General features: G+C 42.6%; 2 protein-coding genes across 3 annotated transcripts in view; both read left to right on the top strand.

Moving 5' to 3' along the window:
- Positions 1 to 27,456, top strand: part of GRM8 (glutamate metabotropic receptor 8) — a 1,729,433-nt gene that overhangs the window by 1,074,149 nt on the left and 627,828 nt on the right. The gene's annotated exons all lie outside the window — the stretch shown is intronic.
- LOC141087809 (uncharacterized) overlaps positions 2,039 to 27,456 on the top strand; it is a 41,430-nt gene continuing 16,012 nt past the window's right edge. The window contains exons 1-3 of the mRNA XM_073573653.1: positions 2,039 to 3,786; positions 3,875 to 5,012; positions 15,265 to 15,385. Of these exons, the coding sequence (XP_073429754.1) occupies positions 3,556 to 3,786; positions 3,875 to 5,012; positions 15,265 to 15,385 (1,490 nt within the window). The 5' untranslated portion in view covers positions 2,039 to 3,555. The remainder of the gene's footprint in view (positions 3,787 to 3,874; positions 5,013 to 15,264; positions 15,386 to 27,456) is intronic.

Raw genomic sequence — 27,456 nt, 5'->3', positions numbered from 1 at the left:
ACAAAAGTACATTCCTGTTGTAATTTACACCACTTTAAGAGCGTAAATTATGGTGTCATTTTTCGGCTTTGGCCCCTTAAAGGAAGCTCCGCCCATTTTTTCACAAAAAGTTGATGAAGCTGGTCAGGACTAATGTAAAAAACATCAAACGTTACAATTTTTTTGCATTTTGTACAAATTTAAGTTGAGGAAAATTGTTATATTTAAAATGTATATACAACAACATTTTAGTAAAAAATAATAAATTGGGGGTCTAAGTGTTGTGTAGCTGTTCATATAAAATTCATAGAAAGTATATAAAACTCAAGCATAACTGTATAATGGATAGGCGTAATGTTAATATCTTTCTAACAATTCTGGCAAACTATAAATCCACTAAACACATATAAAACTTGTTCCATTTATTATATCTTTATGTATTATTCCATCATATGTATAAACTGTATCTGCAAAGAAGAACATCTGTTCCCATTTCACACCACCTTAAATATATTACTGTGGTATAAGATTAGTTAATTTTAAGTTGCATATCATATTTCATTTCTGTTGGTGAAAACTCTAAACCAATGACTAAGATGCTGTCAGTCACAGGTCTCTGAATTTAGTTTCTGCTTGAGCCTCTCATTCTACAGGGAATTCAGGTCAAATCAATTTCTAAAAGGTACAGGAGGAGAATAATTTCTCAGTACATCTTCCATGTTAAAATGTTGCAATGAAATATATCCTATGAAATTCATTTACGTCATAAATGAGCCAGGCAGTCTAATCTTGTACTTTAGATTCTTAAAAGATCTTTTTCTGTATGAAAGTCAATAGTTCTTTGTAAAATTACTTTATAAGCAAGAAATAAATAGGAATGTCTAAGTCCAAAAGCATTTCAGGCTTTCTGAAGGGCTTATCTTCACTGCTACTGTTTTACAGAAATCCATTAGACAAAGAAAAAGAAAAAGTCACTGAAAATTCAATCTATACTAAGCAGGGTATATATATATATATAATGTACACTATACATGTATATACAAATGAATTGCCATATGACTTAAGATAAAAACCAGACCAGAATCTCAATTTGCTGGCACAGTGTTTAGGGGGTATTGCCCCTCATCAATGTGAAGCATAAGATCTGATTTGGCTGTATGAGTGAATTCTTAGTAGAATCTAAGGGATAACATTTCTCCTTGTGGAGAGTGTCATGCGTAGCCTGGCATGGCAAAATCAAATCTCTTATTTTTCACTGAGGAGGGGCAATACCCAAAACTTTGTGTCTGCAAATTGAGATTCTGGTTTGGCTTTTATTCTTAGTTAAATGTCAGGGCTCTTTAAAGGGTCAATAGTGACTTTTAGGATTGCTACTTCCAATAGGTTTCACTAGTGTTCAAGTCCTCCTCTTCTCTGAAGAGATAATTTGCATATTTAGTTTCCCAGAGGCCTCCTCACATTGGCATCCTAGGCTTGGCATGTCACTCTCCATAAGGAAAAAACATTTCACCTTAGATCCCACTAAGAAATCTCTCATACAGCGTAATCAGGTCTCACTGATGAGGGCAAATACCCCAAAACATTCTGTCTGCAAATTGAGATTCTGGTTTGACATTTGTGCTAAGTCATATGGCAAGGTTTGTTAAAGGGTCAAAATGACTTTAAAATTTGATTCTTCCAACAGGTGGCAAGTCCTTTTCCTCTCTGAAGAGGCAATTTGCATAAAATAATTAGAAAACCATGCGTTATTTCATTTGTACTTCACAATTACTCTCCTTTGTACTGATATGTCACATAGAATCCAAATGCATGCAATATATTCATGTTTGTGGGTGCCGTATGAATAAATGTGGAAAAGCTTACAGTATTACAGTATGAATATTTTTTCAATGCACTGTGTGTGTGTGTATATATATATATATATATATAGGAAAACAAAATGTTAAGAAACATTATTTCCTGTATAATGACTTGTACGTAAGCAAAATGTAAAAAGGATTGAAAAAAATAAATAATTTAAGTAAGCCAAAAGTTAATTTTTCACTAAAATATTGTAAATTTCAGTGTAATTTATGAATGTGTGGTATCCTTCAAAGTGGCCATTTCTATGGGATACGGGATATACAGCTCTGGCAAAATTTAAGAGACCACTGCACAGTTTTATAAAAATCAGCGTCTCTACATGTCTGACAGCCATTTCATTCCAGTGTCAGTAGAATTCCAACCAGAGTACACCTCATTCTATTTAATGTGCTTCTGATTAGGCAATCACCTGAACCAAATCTTATTTAATGAAGGAAAATATAAAAAAACCCTGCTGTGGTGTTCACAAATCCTCTTGCAGTAGGACAAGCTGGATGGCAAAACAAGTGCTAGTAATATCCCAAAAGTAATAGGAATGAAAAAATAACTTTTTACCATGCCAAAGGAGTTGAAGAGAAAAGTCTTGAGTGAGGAAAAGAAGGGCTCAATTCTGGCTTTACTAGCAGAGGGATACAGTGAGCGTCATGTTGCCTCCATCCTTAAAATTAAGATGGCATCCATTACAACAAGGTCAAGCAGCAGACATTGGGGACAACAAAGCTGCAGACTGGCAGAGGGCGAAAACGACTGTCCACTGACTGGGATGATCGTCATCTTTTCTGAATGTCACTCAGCAACCACAGGATGACATCAAGTGACCTACAAAAGGAATGGCAAATGGCAGCTGGGGTGAAGTGCACGGCAAGATCAGTTCATAAAAGGCTCCTAGAAGCAGGGCTCAAGTCATGTAAAGCTAGAAAAAAGCTTTCATCAATGAGAAGCAAAGGAGAGACAGGCTGAAGTTTGCCAAAGAACATAAGGATTGGACCATAGACGACTGGAGTAAGGTTATCTTCTCTGATTAGTCTTATTTTTCCTCTTCGCCACGACAGCACCCACTGAGAGAGGGGATCCGCCCCAGGAACAGGAAACCTACAGAGAGATAAATGGGGCGGTCCCCCTCGCTCCCTCAGTTTGGTTTCCTGTTCCTAGGAAGGAACCCGCAGAAGAGGATACCTGGTCTGGTAGCCGCCTGCCTGCATAATATGAGCAGCAGGGGCCCCAGGTCCGGAGGCAGCGTCGGGCGGAGAGGGGTATCCCCCCCCAGAGCTGGCGTAATGCAGGTGAGGCTGGAGGCGAAAGTGGTGCCAAAGCTCACTGGGGTGATGGCTATACCCCCCCTCCCCCCCCCGGGGTTGGACGCATTACGAACGCCATCGGGCGTACTGAGGCCGGCGCCCCCCCGTGGCAGAAGGGCTTGTGCGGCGTGTGCTGAGCGGCGCTGCTGGAGTCATACCTGGACAGGAGAGGAGTCCGTGCGTGGAGAGGGCGCAGACGCGCGATGCGTCGGCCGCATCACTATTTGCGGTGACCCAGTGCAGGAGAGGCAACCCGGAAGTGGAGGAGGACTTCCGGGTTCAGGCTGAAGGCAGAGACCACGGGACAACGCCCGCGCATGCGCAGTAGGGGCTGAAAAAAAAAAAAAAAAAAAAAAGGAGCAGCTATAGCAAAGGCTTTAAAAGGAAGCCACAGACACAGCGCCAGTGCGCAGTCATGTCGTCCTTAGATGACTCAGCTTCACTCCCATTAGGTCAGCCAGTGGTATCCCCACTTGGTAGTCAACAGAGCAGTGCTACGAGAAGATCCAATAGCACCAGAAGAAGTGGCAGCTCTAGGAAGGAATCCATTGGGCCTTCCAGACAAGATGAGCCGGTAGAGAAGAAACGTAAGGAAAGGAAGTCGTCCCATGCCTCGCCTCAGCCTGGGTCCCGGACACCGCAGCCGGTAGTTGCTGACGAAATTCACGGGTGAGTGTTTTTTGGTCAGGTTAGATAATTGATGGCCTTCTCTTTCTGGTCCATACCCCTTTTAGGCTAAAAGAACAGAGAAGGCGAAACATAGAGAGTGTGCCTTATGTTCGCAGCCCCTCCCGGATGGCCACCCAAAGAGATTATGCCAATCATGCGTTGAGGAGGCCTTGCAGGAGGAATCCTCACGAAAGAAGGAGGATATCCGGGCAATGATAAGAGAGGAACTACGGGCCTTAGGCGGTTCCAGTAGTCTAGGGGGTCACTCCTCCATGAGAGAAATATGTTCACCTAAAGGAGGAGTCTCGCTTGCGTCCAGGTCACCGTCAGATACCGGAGAACTAGATTCCGATAAGTCCCAGGAATACCTTTCCTCAGAGGATGAGGATCAGACGTGTTTCCCCACGGACAGTGTCAGTAATCTTGTAAAGTCTGTCCGAAATACCATGGGGTTGCCGGAGAGTAAGGACCCCAAGACCCCTCAGGACATTATGTTTGCGGGTATTTCTCGTAAAAAGATCCGAGCATTCCCAGTGGTCTCAGCTGTAAAAGACCTAGTTAAGAGGGAATGGGAGAAACAAGGTCAGAGGACCTTCCTCCCCTTAACGTCAAAGCGTAAGTATCCCTTTGACGATGAGGAGTTAACGGCCTGGTCGAGAGCCCCCAAGGTGGATGCGGCAGTGGCCTCTACCTCCCGTAGATCCTCCTTGCCGGTGGAGGATTCGGGAACTTTGGCTGATTCTTCGGATCGTAAGACCGATACATTCCTCAAAAGATCTTGGGAAGCTTGTACGGCAGCCTTTAAGCCCGCAATAGCAGCCACATGTACGGCAAGATCTATGTTGGTGTGGCTGAACGACTTGGAGGACAATATTAAAAATGGAGTAGCTAGGAGTAGGCTTCTTTCCTCTATGCCCCTCATTAAAGGAGCAGCGGCTTTCCTCTCCGACTCCTCCGCGGATTCTCTCCGGTTGTCGGCTAGAGCGGCAGGACTGACCAATGCAGGCAGGTGGGCCTTATGGTTGAAGGGGTGGAAAGGAGACACACAAACAAAAACTAGATTGTGTGCTATACCCTGCCAGGGTAAGTACCTGTTTGGTACAGAGCTGGATGAGATTTTGACAAAAGCGGGGGAGAGGAAAAAGGGGTTCCCTAACCCGTATGTTCCGTTCAACAGGAGGGCCTACAGGAAGCCGCCGTTCGGTAAAAAGAAAGACTTTAGACCTCAGGACCGCTGGGGAAATAAGGACCCCAAGCAAAGAGGCAACCTATTCGGGAAACGTCCCTTCAGAGGAGACAGATCCTGATAAAACCGTTATACCGGTAGGTGGCAGGCTATTAAGATTCAGCCGCCAATGGATGAAGGTGACATCAAACCTGTGGGCCCTAAGTATTGTATCATCAGGCCTAAAATTAGAATTCGTTCGGTATCCACCGAACTCCTTCTTATTGACTTCTATGAAGTCCCGTTCTCAGCAGGAAGCACTGGAGATGGAGATTGCGATACTGCTATCTAAACAGGTCCTAGTGGAGGTCCCAGACGACGAAACAGGGATGGGCTTTTATTCTCCTCTATTCTTAGTCCCAAAACCAGATGGTTCTTACAGGACTATAATAAATTTAAAGAAACTTAATACCTTCCTAAGACTGAGGTCGTTTAAAATGGAGTCGATTAAGTCTGCAATAAAGCTTTTGTTTCCCAGGTGTTATATGGCGGTCTTGGACCTAAAGGACGCCTACTACCATCTCCCCATATATCGAGGGCACCAAAGGTTCCTGCGGGTAGCAGTCTGGTTCAGAGGTCGGATTCGGCATTTCCAGTTTGCGGCAATGCCTTTCGGGCTATCCATGGCTCCTCGGGTATTTACCAAGTTAATGCTGGAAGTAATGTCATATGTAAGGCTGAATGACACCCTAGTTGTCCCTTATTTAGACGACCTACTCATAGTGGGGAATTCTGTTTCACAGTGTGAAGCAAGAATAGCTAGGATTATTTCATCCCTACAAACACTGGGTTGGCTAATTAACTGGGAGAAATCCAGACTGGAGCCAGTGACCTGTCAAAGGTTTTTGGGCCTGCAGGTAGACTCCGTAACTGAGGAGTGCTTTCTGCCAAACGCCAAAGTAATGGCCATGATTGACAAAGTACAGAATGCTACAGGAAGACCCGTAATATCATTGAGACAGGGCATGTCCTTGCTGGGGTCACTAATATCATGCATTCCAGCGGTGCAATGGGCTCAGTTCCACTCTAGAGGACTACAGTGGGCTATTCTGCAGGAGACAGATAGACTGCAGGGGCGGCTGGAAGGGAAGATATCCCTATCGCCCGAGGTGGTTGAATCCCTAAAATGGTGGTTAATTCCTTCCAATCTATCGAAGGGAGTACAGTGGTGGGTGACTCCCTCCAAGATACTCACCACAGATGCCAGCCCCTTAGGTTGGGGAGCCCACCTAGAGGAGCACATGGTACAAGGCTGGTGGCGGGAGAATGAAATAGAGGCCTCCTCTAATGTAAAGGAGCTAACAGCGATTTTTTATGCGATATCTCGCTTCCTTCCACAGTTGAGAGGCGCCCACGTAAGGATCCAGACAGACAATACCACCGCAGTGGCCTATATAAACCGGCAAGGAGGCACGCGGTCAATGCCACTGATGTCTATCGCGGGAAAGATTCTGGAGATGGCCGAGGTCCATCTTCTCTCCTTGTCAGCGCTCCATATAAGAGGAGTGGACAACTCCCGAGCAGACTATCTCAGTCGCCAGGCCCTATACCAGGGAGAGTGGGTCCTCAGCAGAGACGTGTTCGAAATGATAGCGTCAGAATGGGGCAGACCGGAGATAGACCTATTCGCAACCAGAGCCAACAGGCGCGTAAAAAGGTTCGCTTCTCTCTACAGGTCGGACAACCCAGATATTCTAGATGCCCTCCAAACACCCTGGGCATTCCAACTAGCCTATGCCTTTCCTCCGATGGTGCTACTACCAACAGTAGTCAGGAAAATAAGACAGGAGAGGGCGAGGGTCATCTTGATAGCCCCGTTTTGGCCAAAAAGACCGTGGTTTTCATGGCTGAGAGCCATGTCGGTAACCGACCCGTGGATCCTGCCGCTGCACCAGAATCTTCTCTCGCAGGGACCCTGCTACCATCCACAGGCCAAAGCCCTGCACCTAGCGGCCTGGAATTTGAAAGGGAGCTACTGAGGCAGAAGGGTTTCTCAAGGAACCTAATCAATACCCTGCTACAAAGCAGGAAGGAGTCCACGACAAAAATTTATGCTAAGGTGTGGAGGAAGTTCCTGGCCTTTCACCCAACAAAACTAGCTGGTGAAGTACCCATTACGGCCATTCTAGAGTTTCTACAAAGAGGCCGAGAACTTAGACTCTCAGTAAGCACTCTTAAGGTCCACGTGTCAGCCCTAGGAGCCCTGTTTAACTATAACGTGGCAGCAAATAGATGGGTGACTCGGTTTATCTCGGCCTGTCAACGAGCAGAACCGGTGCATGTGCCTCGACTTCCAGCGTGGAACCTTACTTTAGTTTTGGATGCCTTCACTCAGGCACCATTCGAGCCCATAAGCTCAGCATCAGTAAAGTGCCTCTCATTGAAAACGGCTATGCTGGTGGCCTTAGTATCGGCCAGGAGAGTGAGTGATCTTCATGCTCTGTCAGTAGACCCACCGTTCCTGTCAACAACACGAGACAGTCTCATTTTAAAGACGGACCCGTCCTATCTGCCCAAACGGGCAACTAAATTTCATAGGTCTCAAGAGATATGCCTACCTTCATTCTATGAGAACCCGTCAACACAGGACGAGGAGAAATATCACACCTTAGATGTGAAGAGAGCTGTGCTAGCCTACCTTGATAGGACCAGTCCCTGGAGGCAGAGTAGGTCTCTTTTTGTCTCATTCCAGGGCAGCAGGAAGGGGTCTGCAGTTACATCAGGCACGATATCCAGATGGATTAGAGATGCGATCACAATGGCGTATCTGACAAAAGGAGAAGACCCTCCACTGGGGATTAAGGCGCACTCTACTAGAGCCATATCATCCTCCTGGGCCGAGAGGGCGAACGTCCCAATTGAACAAATATGTAAGGCTGCAACCTGGTCTTCTCCATCTACCTTTTATAGTCACTATAGACTAGATTTGTCCTCTACCGAGGATCTAACTTTTGGTAGATCAGTCCTTAACACGGTGTGCCCGCCCAAGTGATTATCTCTGAAAATCTCTCAGTGGGTGCTGTCGTGGCGAAGAGGAAAAACCGGATTACTTACCGGTAATACTCTTTTGTAGAGTCCACGACAGCACCCGCTCACTTCCCTCCCGTAAGAATTTTTTCACACATGGGTCTCCTTGGTGGTGGAGATTATGATTTAAGTTAGATATGTGATTAAACTTAGTAAGCTTAAAACTGCATAGGGGTAAGATAAATGAATCGCCCAAGCAAAATGACTAAAACATGTATGGCGGTTGCTCCGTTGTTCTCGGTAATACAAACTGAGGGAGCGAGGGGGACCGCCCCATTTATCTCTCTGTAGGTTTCCTGTTCCTGGGGCGGATCCCCTCTCTCAGTGGGTGCTGTCGTGGACTCTACAAAAGAGTATTACCGGTAAGTAATCCGGTTTTCAGCTTTACCCAACACCTGGTCATCTAATGCAGTGGTCCCCAACCTTTTTTGCACCAGGGACCGGCTTCATGCAAGACCATTCTTTCATGGCCCGGCAGGGTGGGGATGGAGGTGTGGCAGGGGTGGGGCTTTGGTCGTAAGGGGGCAGGGCTATGGACGGGTTGTAGCTTAGTAGTCAGTGCATACTTATCATTTAATATAACATTTATAATGTGAATGTGATTCAATTCACCATAAGTTTTGAATGACTGGAAGCACCGGGCTTGTTTCCCTGTATCAGTGGGAGCACTGGGCTTGTTTTCCTGTAACAAGATGATCCCATATTTGACAAATATTCAAAAGGTGTACAACACATATAATCCCCCATGTAAAGAAAGATGGTCCCACACATATAATACTCCCATGTATAGCTAGATGGTCCCACACATATAATCCCCCATGTATAGCAAGATGGTCCCACACATATAATCCCCCATGTATAGCAAGATGGCACCACACATATAATCCCCCCATGTATAGCAGGATGGTCCCACACATATAATCCCCCATATATAACAAGATGGCACCACACATATAATCCCCCATGTAAAGAAAGATGGTACCACACATATAATACTCCCATGTATAGAAAGATGGTACCACACATGTAATCCCCCATATAGATGATGACCCCACACAAGTAATCCCCCATATATATGATGGCCCCACACATGTAATCCCCATATATATGATGGCCCCACACATGTAATCCCCCATATATATGATGGCCCCACACATGTAATCCCCCATATATATGAAGGCCCCACACATGTAATCCCCCATATATATAATGGCCCCACACATGTAATCCCATCCTGTATACATGGCTCTGCTCCCACCCTCCCATCCTTGTATACATGGCTCTGCTCCCATCCACATGGCTCTGCTCCCACTCTCCCATCCTGTATACATGGCTCTGCTCCCACCCTCCCATCCTGTATACATGGCTCTGCTCCCACCCTCCCATCCTGTATACATGGCTCCGCTCCCAGTCTCCCATCCTGTATACATGGCTCTGCTCCCATCCTGTATACATGGCTCCACTCCCACCCTCCCACCCTTGTATATATGGCTCCGCTCCCATTCTTGTATGCATGGCTGGGCTTCCCCGTCCTCCCCATCCTCTCCCCCATCATACTTACACTCACACTGTGGCTGCTGAACTTCCCTGCATTTCTATCCTGGTGCATCAGCTTCTTCCTGTGCAGAGCGGTCACGTGGTACCGCACATTTAAGGTCTTGAATATGGACGCCACACCTGTGGGAGAGGAGTGGCATCCATATTCATGACCTTAAATGAGCGGTAGCACATGACCTCTCAGTGCTGGATGAAGCCGCCGCGCCGACAGGGACAGGGATGCAGGAACTGTGCGTGAGTATCCATGTGTTCTGGAAGACGGCGGTTGCAGCTGTCACTACAGTGCTACAGCCACCGACTCCCCTTGTCTCCAGCTCCATGGACGGGCAAGAGCACTGCAACGGCCTGGTCCTGGGCCGCGGATCGGTGGTTAGGGACCCCTGATCTAATGGTTAGGCGGAGACCTGGAGAGGCGTACAAGCCACCGTGTCTTGCACCCACTGTGAAATTTGGTGGAGGATCAGTGATGATCTGGGGATGCTTCAACAAGGCTGGAATTGGGCAGGTTTGTCATGGCCAGCCAAATCTCCTGATCTGAACCCCATTGAAAACCTCTGGAATGTAATCAAGAGGAAAATGGATAGTCACAAGCCATGAAACAAAGAAGAAAAATAAATAAAACTGCTTAAATTTTTGTACCAGTAGTGGCATAATGTCACCCAAAAGCAGTATGAAAAACTGGTGGAAAGCATGCCAAGACACATGAAATCTGTAATTAAAAATCATGGTTATTCCACAAAATATTGATTTCTGAACTCTTCCTGAGTTAACACATTAGTATTGTTGTTTCTAAATTATTATGATCTTGTTTTCTTAGCATTATTTGAGGTCTGCAAGCACTGCATTTTTTGTTCTTTTGATCATTTCTCATTTTCTGAAAATAAATACATTTAGTGCTTGGAAAATTGAAGACATGTTGTTAGTAGTTTATAGAATAGAAAAGCAATTTACATTTTACTCAAAAATATACCTATATAGAGAAAAATCAGACAAACTGAAAATTTTACAGTGGTCTCTTAATTTTTGCCAGCGCTGTATAGTCTGTTTTCAAGTAAATGCTGTGAATTTTTATGTGGACTGTGCATTTTAAATACATTAATCTTCTCCTCCCAGGCTTGATCAGGTGACCCAGCTCTGTTTAATATGCAGATGGGTCTGGAAAAACACCTCAGGGCAGTCAGCCAATGACTGCAGCTCTACAGTCACATAGAAGGGGGATAGTTTTAAATTTGAAGTGGCAGTTGGTGGCCGAATATCTTGCGAATAGGAAGCCATTTTGTAGGTGAAGGAAATACCTACTTTCTCCCTGCCGGCTTTGCTTAAAAACCGATCTGTCATGATGTGGGGAGTTAATAGTCTTCAAATGGGGAAGACTACCATTGCACCTCTAGGAGGAAGAATTACCTCAGGGCAGAAACAGAGCACATTCCTGAAGAAGAGATAGAAGAGATATTCAAACTTAATAGAACCAGAGGTTACTAAGATCTGCCTGTCTGCAGGTACACAGCAATCATCAAATTCAAATTCTTTCAGCTGCTTCATGACTGGGGCTCAAATGCACCAACTACTACCACCATCATCATCTTCTGTTAAGAGGCAATTACTGTGCAAACATTGCATTATGAAGTTTCCTGTGTGTATTTAATTTGAGAAGGAAAGACTCTTCTGCTGACAGAAAGCTTGGCCACCATAAGATACATCATACTCTGTCAGGAGTACAACCCACAGCCATACACCACATGAGAATGCCACAAAGGAAACAAGAATTGCAAAAGCCAAAAATTAGGGACTCTGAGGGACTCAGATGCACCCTGTATTAGACAAAAAGGAGGGCATCATACACATTCTGTTCAAATTGTCATGTAGTGGTACTCCTAGACTCATAAAGGTTATGCACTAAGTGCAAACCCTGCCAAAATTACAAGCAGTTTCTTCCATATACCCTTCAAGGTATCAGATTGTAGTACCTCATTCAAATATTGTGAACAAAGTGTTTTTGTGGTACTTCTACATTCATAAAGACTCTGCACATAGTGCAAGCCAGGAAAAAACTTAAGGATGGTCATAATAATAACAGAAATGCCACTACCAAGATGGCTACGGCATTCCAGTGACTGGCAGACAATGCCCGCATGTTTATTGGCTGTGTAACATGTGCTAAACATGTGGGGCAGGGATTCAAGCTTATCCTCTTAACGTCAAGAGATATTTTTGGTATTGCATTTTAATTTTTTTGCTCCCCTTTTTCCCAGAGCGTTAACTTTTTTATTTTTTGTTCAAAATGGTCATGTGAGGTCTTGATTTTTGCTGGGCTAGCTGTACTTTTGAACAACACCATTGGTTTTACCATGTCATGTACTCGAAAATGGGAAAAAAATTCCAAGTGAGGTGAAATTGCAAAAAAGTGCAATCCCATCGTTGTTTTTTTTCACCATGTTCACTAAATGCTAAAACTGACCTGCCATTATTATTCTCCAGGTTATTACAAGTTCATGGACACCAAACATATACAGTCATATGTTAAAGTTTGGGCACCCCTATTAATGTTAACCTTTTTTCTTTATAACAATTTTGGTTTTTGCAACAGCTATTTCAGTTTCATATATCTAATAACTGATGGACTCAGTTATATTTCTGGATTCAAATGAGGTTTATTGTACTAACAGAAAATGTGCAATCTGCATTTAAACAAAATTTGACCAGTGCAAAAGTTTGGGCACCCTTATCATTTTCTTGATTTGAACACTCCTAACTACTTTTTACTGACTTCCTGAAGTACTAAATTGGTTTTGTAACCTCATTGAGCTTTGAACTTCATAGCCAGGTGTATCAAATCATGAGAAAAGGTATTTAAGGTGGCCACTTGCAAGTAGTTCTCCTATTTGATTCTCCTATGAAGAGTGGCATCATGGGCTCCTCAAAACAACTCTCAAATGATCTGAAAACAAAGATTATTCAACATAGCTTTTCAGGGGAAGGATTCAAAAAGTTGTCTCAGAGATTTAACCTGTCAGTTTCCACTGTGAGGAATATAGTAAGGAAATGGAAGAACACAGGTACAGTTCTTGTTAAGCCCAGAAGTGGCAGGCCAAGAAAAATATCAGAAAGGCAGAGAAGAAGAATGGTGAGAACAGTCAAGGACAATCCACAGACCACCTCCAAAGACCTGCAGCATCATCTTGCTTCAGATGGTGTCACTGTGCATCGGTCAACAATACAGCGCACTTTGCACAAGGAGAAGCTGTATGGGAGAGTGATGCGAAAGAAGCCGTTTCTGCAAGCACGCCACAAATAGAGTCGCCTGAGGTATGCAAAAGCACATTTGGACAAGCCAGTTACACTTTGGAAGAAGATCCTGTGGACTGATGAAACAAAGATTGAGTTGTTTGGTCATACAAAAAGGCGTTATGCATGGAGGCTAAAAAACATAGCATTCCAAGAAAAACACTTGCTACCCACAGTAAAATTTGGTGGAGGTTCCATCATGCTTTGGGGCTGTGTGGCCAATGCCAGCACCGGGAATCTTGTTAAAGTTGAGGGTCGCATGGATTCAACTCAGTATCAGCAGATTCTTGACAATAATGTGCAAGAATCAGTGGCGAAGTTGAAGTTACGCAGGGGATGGATATTTCAGCAAGACAATTATTCAAAACACCGCTCCAAATCTACTCAGGCATTCATGCAGAGGAACAATTACAATGTTCTGGAATGGCCATCCCAGTCCCCAGACCTGAATATCATTGAACATCTGTGGGATGATTTGAAGCGGGCTGTCCATGCTCGGCGACCATCAAACTTAACTGAACTGGAATTGTTTTGTAAACAGGAATGGTCACAAATACCTTCATCCAGGATCCATGAACTCATTAATAGCTACAGGAAGCGACTAGAGGCTATTACTTTTGTAAAAGGAGGATCTACGAAATATTAATGTCACTATTATGTTGATGTGCCCATACTTTTGCACCGGTCAAATTTTGTTAAAATGCAGATTGCACATTTTCTGTTAGTACAATAAACCTCATTTGAATCCAGAAATATAACTGAGTCCATCAGTTATTAGATATATGAAACTGAAATAGCTGTTGCAAAAACCAAAATTGTTATAAAGAAAAAAGGATAACATTAATAGGGGTGCCCAAACTTTTACATATGACTGTATAGATTCTTTTTTATTTAAGTGGTGAAAAAAAATTCCAAAGTTTGTAAATAAAAGCGCAATTTTCCAATATCTGTAGCATCTCCATTTTTCGTGATCTCGGGTTGGGTGAGGGCTTATTTTTTGCATGCTGAGCTGACATTTTTAATTATGCCATTTTGGTGCAGATATGAAATTTTGATCGCCCGTTATTGCATTTTAATGCAATGTTGCGGTGAGCAAAAAACATAATTCTGGCATTTTTACATTTTTTCTCGTTATGCTGTTTAGCAATCAGGTTAATTTTTTTATATTGATAGATTGGGCGATTGTGAACGTGGCAATATCAACTATGTGCATCTTTATTTTTTATTTTTTTATTTTGAATGAGGTGAATGGAGGATGATTTGATCGTTTTGATTTTTTGATTTTTTTTAAATTTTTAAAAACATTTTTCTTACCTTTGGCATGCTTCAATAGTCTCCATGGGAGATGAGAAGCTGCCATAATCCGATTGACTCTGCTACATACAGGTGATGGTCAGATTACCAGTATGTAGCTGAATTGCTCACTTGCTATGAGCGTCGACCACAGGGCGGTGCTCATAGCAATCTGGCTATGACAACTATAGAGATCTGCTAGAGACCTCTGGTTGTCATGCCAACCCATTGGTGACCCATGATCATGTGACCGTGTCACCGATGGGCGGGATTTCTGTCAGAGTTTTACAGTGGCATTTAACGCATTAACAGCCACGTGTGGAGCAATGCTTGCCAAGTGCCAAGCACATCTGAGCACCCAGATACATATACATCACATATAATATGCAAAACAGGTAGCATTCCATGTGCAAAGAAGTGAAGAGACCAAAGTCATTGCCGACAGGATCTCATAGTGGGACAGTGGAAGTTGCTTACTGTATTAGATAAGTGTACAAGGAGCTCAGAAAAAAATTGTTAAAAACTAGAAAGTTGTCTGCAGTGACTTTATTCCAGAAAAAATAAAGCAGGGTCAGGAGCAGTTACATATTGAACAGTATATGGGCCCTTTGCATTCCAAGAGCACATCATAAGGCACAATTCCACCTGCTTTGGAGGTAGTAGTTGGGCCCGTTACATTCTGGGCCTCTGTGTGGCTGCACAGGCTGCCCCAAGTGGTATATCCACCCCTGCACCATTTGATTAACATGTTTGCAAAGAGAGTGTTTATAATGCATGGCTTGGATGATATGATGGACACCACAAAGTAGTGCAAGACTCAGCACATCTAGCATTTTTTATAATTTTATAATCCAGCAATTTAAGGATTATATCATGAACATTTCAAACAGCTCTCAAAGACTTATATATAGAAATAGCTATTTACTATATTTGAAAGGTTATCCATTTTAACTTGTAGGGATACTTACCATATTTGTTCTATAATTTACTGGTTAATAAGATTAAATTAATATCAGATTTGTAATAGCAGTATTTAAAAGGAAATTAATGTAATGATCATTTTAATAGTTGCCTCTACGGAAGGTTTAATGGATTCTGGCAGTGACTTTTCATCAAGCAACAATCTTTTTGCCTGCTACTTCACAATAGCTCTAAAAGTCATGCAGAATATTGGAGAATATGAAGCAAAGTACAATTTTAAATTCATAGACAGTGTATAAATTGGTATGATGATTGTGGCCTTTAAAGGTCTGGGTTCTGTAGTTACTGCTGCTATTATCGTGCTTAAATTGTCTTAAATTGCCATGAATTGTTTTTTTCAAAAGAGTTTAACAATATGAAAAGATATATTTTAAAAATGCCATGTTAATAGTTAAAATAGCTCTATAATGTTGCCCAAAGTGCTTTTTATAATTTGAAATGTGCTACTTAGCATCACTGTAGCCTCCTGTGTTTTGTACTTTATTTCCTGTAAAACTAAACTCTGAATTCTTAGCAATAATTCCTCCCAACCTTGCATACTGTTATTACCATCTACCCACTAACCTCCACCCAGCTGCACCTGCCCTAGGTTTAGCAACCTTCTCCTGACGAAAATGAAATGCTCTGTAGATATCACAGAAAGCTGCCAAAATGCAGTGTGGAGCAGTCACATGCCCCGCAACAAAGAGGGAGATTGGTGCAAAATCTGAAAACAAAATCAAATGCACATGCATCTTTACAATGCATAGATGTAGATGCATAGATGTAGGGGCTTTCTCAGACTCATTGCTTTAAGAATGGAATAAACAGTACCTACTTATTGAAACAGCCTGGCATATTATAAATCAAATAATGTACTTGGTGTAAAGAAGAAATTACTTTTTGGGACTGTTTTTTACAAACATTTGTATTGTGCTTTTCTCACAATAATCTCAAAGCACAGTCTGGGGAGTAAATTATTCAGTTTGGTATAACGTCCGATGTAGAGGGCAAGTGTCACATGTGCCTTTAAACGTCAAACTAACAGGTGTGTTTTGAATTTTGATATAAATGTGTCTAGGGTTCATTCTAGCCAGCTGGTCTGAGCAGTTGGTAAGGAGTGGTGTCTTGAGTAGATCCTTCAGATAGCTGCGATCTAAGTTGTTCAAGGTTTTAAAGGTCATTATGAAAATTTTAAAAGTTATTCTCCATTTTCCTGGCAGCCAGTGGTTTGTTATTGGAGAATGTAGCTGTAGATTGGTCAATAAATTAGCTGCGGCATTTCAAACTAATTTCACACAATTCTCAACTCAGCATCAGCGCAATGGGCAGAGCTAGGTCCGGAAGAGGGTGTGGTGACCTCCCCCTCATCAAATTCATGATGAATGGTGGCAAATCTGGATTCTGAAGTAAGATTTGTGGCTAGGCGAACATAGTGGTGCCCACCACTACATGCCTCGCCTGAGTCATTAAGAGTTGTGACTCTCCTATTGAATCAGGAGCGTCTGCTCCAAAAGACCCCCTCATCAAGACTGTTGAGAGAATTGCTAATTTTGATTAATTGCCCACTTTGTGTCTACTCATCTGTTAGGCTCCTACAGTGTCAGTGTATGTCTTTATCCGAGGATTCAATTCAGGCAGTGCTCACTATTGGGAAACTGAGCTCTGTCAATCAAGCTAAGGGGAGGGGCAAGACCTGTACATTGAAGGGGTGGAATAGTGCTGAGCCCTTGAATATGCCGATGGAGTGCTCATTTACATATGAAACTAAATATTTTTCTTTATGAAGGAAAAAGGGAGCTGGTGCGCTTGAGCACAAGAAACTGTGCCACTCAAATATTGCTTTCAGTGACTTACAGCAGCATTTAAATGGCTAACAGCAGCAATCGGAGCTTAGTTCCAAATGCTGCTGTTAGACACAGATTCTGGCAATGTAATATAGCTGACATTAGTGGCACATTGAAATAGCTTAGTTCTAGAAACCTCTTCCCACAGTTATCACTGAAATGGTGTACATGTACATGATATTGTGTTAAGGGGTTAAAAGAAATGTGTTATAAAAAAAATTATTTAAATTAAGTTTTTACATATAACGTGTTGCCAAAGTTTTTTTCTCATATCTCAATCTGTATTAAAAAAAACTGAATTAGTGATCTTGCAATTAAATTAAAATAGGCAAAATGCTATTTTATTTTAGAAACAGTTTTCAAAAGTGGAGCCCTGCTTTTTTGTCTTTTTTTCTTAAGGGTGAGTGCACACGTTGCGGATTCTGCTGCGGATCTGCAGCGGATTTGGTCCTGCGGATCCGCAGCAGTTAATGCTGCGGTGTACAGTACCATTTAAGGCAATGCAAAATGAAAAACGCAGTGCCCACGGTGTGGAATTTTCCGCGCGAATTTGCTACTGTTTTAAATCCGCAGCATGTCACTTTGTGCGGGTTTCACAGCGGTTTGACACCTGCTCCATGACAGGTGTCAAACCGCAGGGGAAAACCGCAGGCTAATCTGCAGAAAATCTGCAGATATCTGCGGATTTAGACAAATCCGCGTGGAAAATTCTGCAGCAGAATCCGTAACGTGTGCACACACCCGTAGAGTCAATTCTTATCATCATAGGCAAGATTAAAATAAAAAGCAATGCTTCTATATTGCTGATAGCACAGAATTCACCAATCACAATGGGTAATGTCATAGCCATACCTACTCTCATAACTTAAAAAAGCTTAAATATATGTATTTGAATTGCAGTACAACTGGGTTATTATACTCATCTACAGCTGTTTTCACCAATATTCAGCACAGTTCTGAAACAAAATTAAGTTAGAGTCTAAAAAAGTCAGTGTCCAGTATGAAAATTGCAAGATGTCTAATTTTAATCTAATATATAAAGCTCAAAGTGTGTATGTATGTATGTATGTATGTATGTGTGTGTGTGTGTGTGTGTGTGTTTGTCCAGGATAGGCATCTGCACCGTCACAGCTACAGCCACAAAATTTGTCACAGTCACACATCTGGACCCCGAGAGCGTCCTAAGCTTTGTTGTGAGGTGAAATTTTAACCCCGTGCATTCCAATTCACCAAACAATTTTGCCCCTATCTATATACTGGGGAAAAGTGTGCGTGCGTCAAGCCCCGCCCCTCATTATGATGTCATAATGCCCCTATCTGCATAATGGGGAAACAGTGTGTGCGTATCAAGCCCCGCCCCTCATTATGATGTCACAATGGTTGCCATGGCGACGCTGATGTCATCATAGGTTGCAAGCCCCATCGCTTCATTATGATTTCATAGTGGATGACTATGAGATGGAGGATGTGTGATGGGTATATGGGCACTGGACTATGGGATGGAGGATATGTATGATGGGTATATGGGCACGGGACTAAGGGATGGAGGATGTGTGATGGGTATATGGGCACAGGACTATGGGATGGAGGATATGTACATGACGGGTATATGGGCACGGGACAATGGGATGGAGGATAGGTATGATGGATATATGGGCATTGGACTATGAGATGAAGGATGTGTGATGGGTATATGGGCACTCGACTATGGGATGGCGAATATGTATGATTGGTATATGGGAATGGGACTATGGGATGGAGAATATGTATGATGGGTATATGGGCATGGGACTATGGGATGGAGGATGTGTGATGGGTATATGGGCACTCGACTATGGGATGGAGGATATGTATGATGGGTATATGGGCACAGGATTATGGGATGGAGGATATGTATGATGGGTATATGGGCATTGGACTATGGGATGGAGGATATGTATGACGAGTATATTGGCACGGGACTATGGGATGGCGGATATGTATGATGGGTATATGGGCACAGGACTATGAGATAGAGGACATGTATGATGGGTATATGGGCATGGGACTATGGGATGTAGGATGTGTGATGGGTATATGGGCATGGGCCTATGGGATGGAGGATGTGTGATGGGTATATGGGCACGGGCCTATGGGATGGAGGATATGTATGATGGGTATATGGGCACGGGCCTATGGGATGGTAGATATGTATGATGGGTATATGGGCACGGGACTATGGGATGGAGGATAATTATAATTTGTTATAACTAACCACAGTTAGTTACTATGCCCGGGCAGCGCCGGGCTCTTCAGCTAGTTTTTAATAAAAATTGTGATATGAAAAATAGACATAGACAAAAATGTTTATAAAAAAGATTCAGTAAACAAAAAAACTGAGTTAAACAATAGGTCATGTTCTGATCATACATTCTCTTTAACAAGCTCCAGATAAAAATAATATACAGGGTGGGCCATTTATATGGATACACCTAAATAAAATTGGAATGGTTGGTGATATATCAGCTTCCTGTTTGTAGCACGTTAGTATATGGGAGGGGGGAAACTTTTCAAGATTTGTGGTGAACATGGTGGACATTTTGAAGTTGGCCATTTTGGATCCAACTTTATTTTTTTCCAGTGGGAAGAGGGTCATGTGACACATCAAACTTATTGCGAATTTCACAAGAAAAACAATGGTGTGCTTGGTTTTAGCATAACTTTATTCTTTCATGAGTTATTTACAAGTTTATGACCACTTATAAAATGAATTCAAAGTGCTGCCCATTGTGTTGGATTGTCAATGCAACCCTCTTCTCCCGCTCTTGACACACTGATAGCCACACCGCAGAAGAAATGCTAGTCTAAGGGGGTCAGATTCCTTGTAGGAATGCTCAGATATGACATCCATAATGTGGTGGTGAACCATCTTGCTGGATAAACTCAGGGAACATGCCATCTTCAGTGCATAAAGAGGGCAACACATCATCATGTAGCAATTTTGGATATCCAGTGGCATTGAGGTTTCCATTGATGAAGAATGTTCCCACTTTCTTTGTACCCCATATACCACACCATATCATCAATTATGGGTGTCAGGTCCGAGCATTCCTACATGAACAGTTTCCAAGAAAGTGCATTGTTCATTGTGGGCCAGTTGAATGGCCACCAAGGTCTCCCGATCTGACCCCCTTAGACTTTTTATCTTTGGGGTCATCTGAAGGCAATTGTCTATTCTGTGAAGATACGAGATGTGCAACCTCTGAAACAACAGATAATGGATGCCTGTGCTAACGTTTCTTCTGCGGTGTTGCTATCAGTGTGTCAAGAGTGGGAGAAGAGGGCTTGCATTGACAATCCATCACAATGGGCAGCACTTTGAACACATTTTATAAGTGGTCATTAACTTGGTAAAGAACTCATGAAAAAATAAAGTTATGTTTAAACCAAGCACACCATTGCTTTTCTTGTGAAATTCTCAATAAGCTTGATGTGTCACATGACCCTCTTCCCATTAAAAAAATAATAAAATGGCAGACTTCAAAATGGCCACCATGGTCACCACCCATCTTGAAAAGTGTCCTACCTCCCATATACTAATGAGCCACAAACAGGAAGTTGATATCACCAACCATTCCCATTGTATTTAGGTGTATCCATATAAATGGCCCACCCTGCATTTCTATTTGCTTATACAGTGGGGCAAAAAAGTATTTAGTCAGTCAGCAATAGTGCAAGTTCCACCACTTAAAAAGATGAGAGGCGTCTGTAATTTACATCATAGGTAGACCTCAACTATGGGAGACAAACTGAGAAAAAAAAATCAAGAAAATCACATTGTCTGTTTTTTTTTCATTTTATTTGCATATTATGGTGGAAAATAAGTATTTGGTCAGAAACAAAATTTCATCTGAATACTTTGTGATATATCCTTTGTTGGCAATGACAGAGGTCAAACGTTTTCTGTAAGTCTTCACTAGGTTGCCACACACTGTTGTTGGTATGTTGGCCCATTCCTCCATGCAGATCTCCTCTAGAGCAGTGATGTTTTTGGCTTTTCGCTTGGCAACACGGACTTTCAACTCCCTCCAAAGGTTTTCTATAGGGTTGAGATCTGGAGACTGGCTAGGCCACTTCAGGACCTTGAAATGCTTCTTACGAAGCCACTCCTTCGTTGCCCTGGCGGTGTGCTCTGGATCATTGTCATGTTGAAAGACCCAGCCACGTTTCATCTGCAATGCCCTTGCTGATGGAAGGAGGTTTTCACTCCAAATCTCACGAAACATGGCCCCATTCATTCTTTCATGTACCCAGATCAGTCGTCCTGGCCCCTTTGCAGAGAAACAGCCCCAAAGCATGATGTTTCCACCACCATGCTTTACAGTAGGTATGGTGTTTGATGGATGCAACTCAGTATTCTTTTTCCTCCAAACACGACAAGTTGTGTTTCTACCAAACAGTTCCAGTTTGGTTTCATCAGACCATAGGACATTCTCCCAAAACTCCTCTGGATCATCCAAATGCTCTCTAGCAAACTTCAGACGGGCCCGGACAAGTACAGGCTTAAGCAGTGGGACACGTCTGGCACTGCAGGATCTGAGTCCATGGTGGCGTAGTGTGTTACTTATGGTAGGCCTTGTTACATTGGTCCCAGCTCTCTGCAGTTCATTCACTAGGTCCCCCCGTGTGGTTCTGGGATTTTTGCTCACCGTTCTTGTGATCATTCTGACCCCACGGGGTGGGATTTTGCGTGGAGCACCAGATCGAGGGAGATTATCAGTGGTCTTGTATGTCTTCCATTTTCTAATTATTGCTCCTACAGTTGATTTCTTCACTCCAAGCTGGTTGGCTATTGCAGATTCAGTCTTCCCAGCCTGGTGCAGGGCTACAATTTTGTTTCTGGTGTCCTTTGACAGCTCTTTGGTCTTCACCATAGTGGAGTTTGGAGTCAGACTGTTTGAGGGTGTGCACAGGTGTCTTTTTATACTGATAACAAGTTTAAACAGGTGCCATTACTACAGGTAATGAGTGGAGGAAAGAGGAGACTCTTAAAGAAGTTACAGGTCTGTGAGAGCCAGAAATCTTGATTGCGTGTTTCTGACCAAATACTTATTTTCCACCATAATATGCAAATAAAATGAAAAAAAAACAGACAATGTGATTTTCTGGATTTTTTTTTCTCAGTTTGTCTCCCATAGTTGAGGTCTACCTATGATGTAAATTACAGACGCCTCTCATCTTTTTAAGTGGTGGAACTTGCACTATTGCTGACTGACTAAATACTTTTTTGCCCCACTGTAGTTACCAATAGGGGACTTTTGGGATACATACTTTTGCAGATTATGCAAGATTATTTTCTGCATTACTACTTTACAGCTATAAAGAACATAAAGAGCTGAATATTTCATGAGGAAAATTCATGTCAACTTCCTTGTGTTTGCATCGCGCTTATTAGAGCCAAATTTACAATATGTAAGTCTTGTATAGTGTTTGATAAATTTGGAATTTAGATATAACACTCCTATCCAAGGCTGTTTTTATACTTTTTCTAAAGTAGTGAGAATTGCATTTTTTGTTATTAAATTAGTATTTCATCTACAACCTCAATTCCAAAAAAGTTGAAATGCTACAATATAAAGAAAACAAGAAAGCAATAATTTGGAAATCTCTTCTTTTATTCACAATTGAATAAAGTTCAACATTTTTTTTATTTCATTAAAAGAAAAAAAAAATAAGGTTTCTCATTGTGTAGAGTGACATTCTAGGCCTGGTACACCAATATGAGGAGACTTAAACATCTTGAATGCCCTTCTGAAAAGATAAATATGCAAGTTGTCTCTTCAGAGAGGAAGGGGGCTTGAACTCTAGTGAAATCTACTTCCAATAGGTGGCACTTCAGTTCAAGTTCGCTTCCTCTCTGAAGAGACAATTTGCACACAAAAAAACAATAGTAACTCATTTAGAAACTGACCACAGCAGCAAATCTCAAAAAAGTTGTCTACCATTTTGCAACATCCGCTGTTGCTTTTATAACAGTCTGTAAACATCTAGGAAATGAGGAGACCAGTTGAATATTGCCCCACTCTTGTCTGTTGTAGGATTCTAGCTGTTCAAGAGTCCTGGGTCTTTTTGGTTTGATTTTTCATTTCATAATGCATCAAATATTTTCTATTAGTGAAAGGCTGGGTCTGTAAGTTCATCAGCTAAACTCTTCTTCTCCAATGCCATAATGTTGTGCGGAGGCAGTATATGGTTTAGCATTGTCCTGCTGAAATATGTAAAGTCATTCTCTAAAATAGATGTAATCTACATAGGTGTATATGTTGTTCTAAAAACTCTTTAAAATGCTCAACTTTGATAGTGTTTTTTGAGCGAATTGATTCATAGCAGTGGCATACCGCTAATGGTAACAGACCACATGGCTGCTATGAGGTCTGTGAATTGGGAGCCACCCCACCTGGCATGACATTTTCAAATGTGTCTGCTTCCTTGATGCTGATACAGTTGAAAGAAATTATGAAACATGGAGTTGCTAGCTCCTTCCTCCATCATTCTTTCTGTGGATCTGAGCTCTGATGTCTTAACATCACGCCTGCAGTGCAGAGCTTCAAACCATAAACTGCACAAATTGGAGAAGTAGGGGAATGGGGAGAGGTGAGTATTTTAATACTTAGAGATCTAAATTAAGGTCATCATACTGTATAGTGGGCAGTGTGGTGGTCATTTTACTGTATGGAAGACTTTGTGGTAAAAATTTTACTGTTTAGAGGGCTATGTCAGGGCCATTTTTACTATTTGGAGGGCTACGTGGAGGCCAATATACTATTTGGAGGGCTATGTAGTGGCTTTATGTAGGGCTCTGGGGATACCATTATACTGTTTGTAGGGCTCTGTGGGTGTTATTATACAGTTTGGGGGACTATGTGGGGACCATTATACTGTTAGAGGGCAATGTGGAGGAACATTATAATGTGTTGTGGACTTTGTGGAGATCATTCTACTGCAATAAGAGTTGTTGTGGGAGCCATTATACTTTTTGGATGGTTATGTGGGGCCAGTTATGCAATTTGGAGAGATGTACTGTATGTGTTAGGGTTGACGATGCTTAGTGCGATCGCAATCCGGGGTCCACCGTGCAGAGATGTTATCCTGCAGCTAGAAAACAATGGTTGAGCCATGCGATGATCGTTCACCAAAAAGCACTCTGTGTTTACTCCGCACAGTATGGACTGAATGCAAGATACCAGACTGATAGCATCTCCGAGTGGTGTGAACTGGCAAAGGAATACCAGCTCAGCTAACTGCCGAGTGGCAAAGAAAAGTAAAACTAATACAGCTGTCCACCGAGTGGTGCAGAAATATGAGTACCAAGCTCAGTTAGCCGCTGAGCGGTACTAAATGAGGTGTGTGCAGTACCCAGCTGAAACCAAAAGGATTAAAGCAGGTGGGTTTGACTGTTCCCCATAACTGACCCGTGTTAACCGCACATGTGGCCGAGGCAGGAACTAGGCCAAGCCAAAAGAAAAACCTGCCTCTCTAAGGGAAGCTAGGCACTCGCACAGCTGACAGAGCGGCGAAGTCTCCACATACACACGACATCAAATGACATTAGCACGCCGGCGTGAGCCTCGGAGGACCTTTTATAGGTTCAGGTCATGTCCAGTCGGACAGGACCTTGCTCATGGACCAATCCGGAACAATCTGGGGGCTATCATATTGTGTGGTGGGCTGTGTGGGGTAATTATACTATATGGAAGGTTTTGTGGGTGACATACTGATTGGAGGGCTTTTTGGGGCCATTTTGCTCATTGAAAGGCTGTGTGGGGGCCATTATACTGTTTGGAGGGTTATGTGGGGACCAATTATATTATTTTGATATCTGTGTTGAGACCAATATAGTGTTTAAAGGGCAATGTGGGGGGCTGTAATACTGTTTGGAGAGTTCTGTGGGTGCCATTATACTGTTTGGAATGCTATCTGGGGGCTTTTACAGTATTTGGAGGGCTTTGTGGGGGCCATTTTACAGTTTGGAGTGATATTTTGGAGCCATTATACTGTTTAGAGGGCTATGTGGTGGCCGTTATAGTGTTTGAAGAGCTATGTGTGGGCCATTATTATGCTATTTTGAAAGCTGTCTAGGGGTTATCATATTGTGTGGTGAGCTAGTGGGAGCCATTATACTATTTGAATTGCTATATTGAGGCAATTACAGTCATGGCCAAAAGTATTGATCCCCCTGAAATTCTGTCAGATAATATTCAGTTTCTTCCTGAAAATGATTGCAAACACAAATTCTTTGGTATTATTATCTTCATTTAATTTGTCTTAAATGAAAAAACACAAAAGAGAATGAAGCAAAAAGCAAAACATTGATCACTTCACACAAAACTCCAAAAATGGGCCGGACAAAAGTATTGGCACCCTCAGCCTAATACTTGGTTGCACAACCTTTAGCCAAAATAACTGCCACCAACCGCTTCCGGTAACCATCAATGAGTTTCTTACAATGCTCTGCTGGAATTTTAGACCATTCTTCTTTGGCAAACTACTCCAGGTCCCTGATATTTGAAGGGTGCCTTCTCCAAAGTGCTATTTTTAGATCTCTCCACAGGTGTTCTATGGGATTCAGGTCTGGACTCATTGCTGGCCACCTTAGAAGTCTCCAGTGCTTTCTCTCAAACCATTTTCTAGTGCTTTTTGAAGTGTGTTTTGGGTTATTGTCCTGCTGGAAGACCCATGACCTCTGAGGTAGACCCAGCTTTCTCACACTGGGCCCTAAATTATGCTGCAAAATTTGTTGGTAGTCTTCTGACTTCATAATGCCATGCACACGGTCAAGCAGTCCAGTGCCAGAGGCAGCAAAGCAACCCCAAAACATCAGGGAACCTCCGCCATGTTTGACTGTAGGGACCGTGTACTTTTCTTTGAATGCCTCTTTTTTCTCCTGTAAACTCTATGTTGATGCTTTTGCCCTAAAAGCTCTACTTTTGTCTCATCTGACCAAAGAACATTCTTCCAAAATGTTTTAGGCTTTTTCAGGTAAGTTTTGGCAAACTCCAGCCTGGCTGTTTTATGTCTCGGGGTAAGAAGTGGAGTCTTCCTGGGTCTCCTACCATACAGTCCCTTTTCATTCAGATGCCGACGGATAGTACGGGTTGACACCGTTGTACCCTCGGACTGCAGGGCAACTTGAACTTGTTTGGATGTTAGTGGAGGTTCTTTATCCAACATCCACACAATCTTGCGTTGAAATCTCTTGTCAATTTTTCTTTTCCGTCCACATCTAGGGAGGTTAGCCACAGTGCCATGGGCTTTAAACTTCTTGATGACACTGCGCACGGTAGACACAGGAACATTCAGGTCTTTGGAGATGGACTTGTAGCCTTGAGATTGCTCATGCTTCCTCACAATTTGGTTTCTCAAGTCCTCAGACAGTTCTTTGGTCTTCTTTCTTTTCTCCATGCTCAATGTGGTACACACAAGGACACAGGACAGAGGTTGAGTCAACTTTAATCCATGTCAACTGGCTGCAAGTGTGATTTAGCTATTGCCAACACCTGTTAGATGCCACAGGTAAGTTACAGGTGCTGTTAATTACACAAATTAGAGAAGCATCACATGATTTTTCGAACAGTGCCAATACTTTTGTCCACCCTCTTTTTTATGTTTGGTGTGGAATTATATCCAAATTGGCTTTAGGACAATTCTTTTTGTGTTTTTTCATTTAAGACAAATTAAATGAAGATAATAATACCAAAGAATTTGTGTTTGCAATCATTTTCAGGAAGAAACTGAGTATTATCTGACAGAATTGCAGGGGTGTCAATACTTTTGGCCATGACTGTATATTCTTTGTAAGGCAATATGAAGGGCCTTTGTACTGTTTGAAGGGCTATTGGGGGCCATTGTACTGTGTGTGGACCACTATATAGTGTGGATGGTTGTGTGGGGTCCATCATGCTGTATGTGTAGTGTGGATCTGTACAGTGTGGAGGATTGTGTAGAGTCAATCATACTGTGTGGATTGTTTTGTGGGGCCACCATACTTGGGAGGCATCATATTGTGTGGAGGACTATGGGGGGCCTATACTAATGAGAATGACTGTGTTGGACCATCCTACTGCATGTGGGGACTGTGGGGACCATCATACTGTGTTGTAGTTACTGTGGGGGTATCATACTTTGTGGGGTGGGGGATACAATAGCATCATCATTCTGTGGGTATGTAATTTTCTGTGGAAGAATTCACAGTGGTGATACCGCACTGTGTTTGGGGGCACTTTTGTTGGCATCATACTTTATGTGGTCATGAAAGTGGTATCTTAGTGCTTGAGAACACCAATTGGCTTCAATAGGAGCAAATTACTTTGAAAGGGCTGCAAAGTTGTGAGATATGCTCTACTGTGACCCCACCAAATATTTTTTCTATGAAGGTTGAGGAGCTCAATTAGGACATCTGCTATGGTACTTTGGG

The sequence above is a fragment of the Dendrobates tinctorius genome, unplaced genomic scaffold (genome assembly GCF_039654945.1).
Source record: "Dendrobates tinctorius isolate UK_male_01 unplaced genomic scaffold, ASM3965494v1 ptg000035l, whole genome shotgun sequence".
In the NCBI taxonomy this organism is placed as follows: Eukaryota; Metazoa; Chordata; class Amphibia; order Anura; family Dendrobatidae; genus Dendrobates; species Dendrobates tinctorius.
The sequence above is the reverse complement of the archived record's forward strand: the minus strand, read 5'-3'. Positions and strand labels throughout refer to the sequence as shown.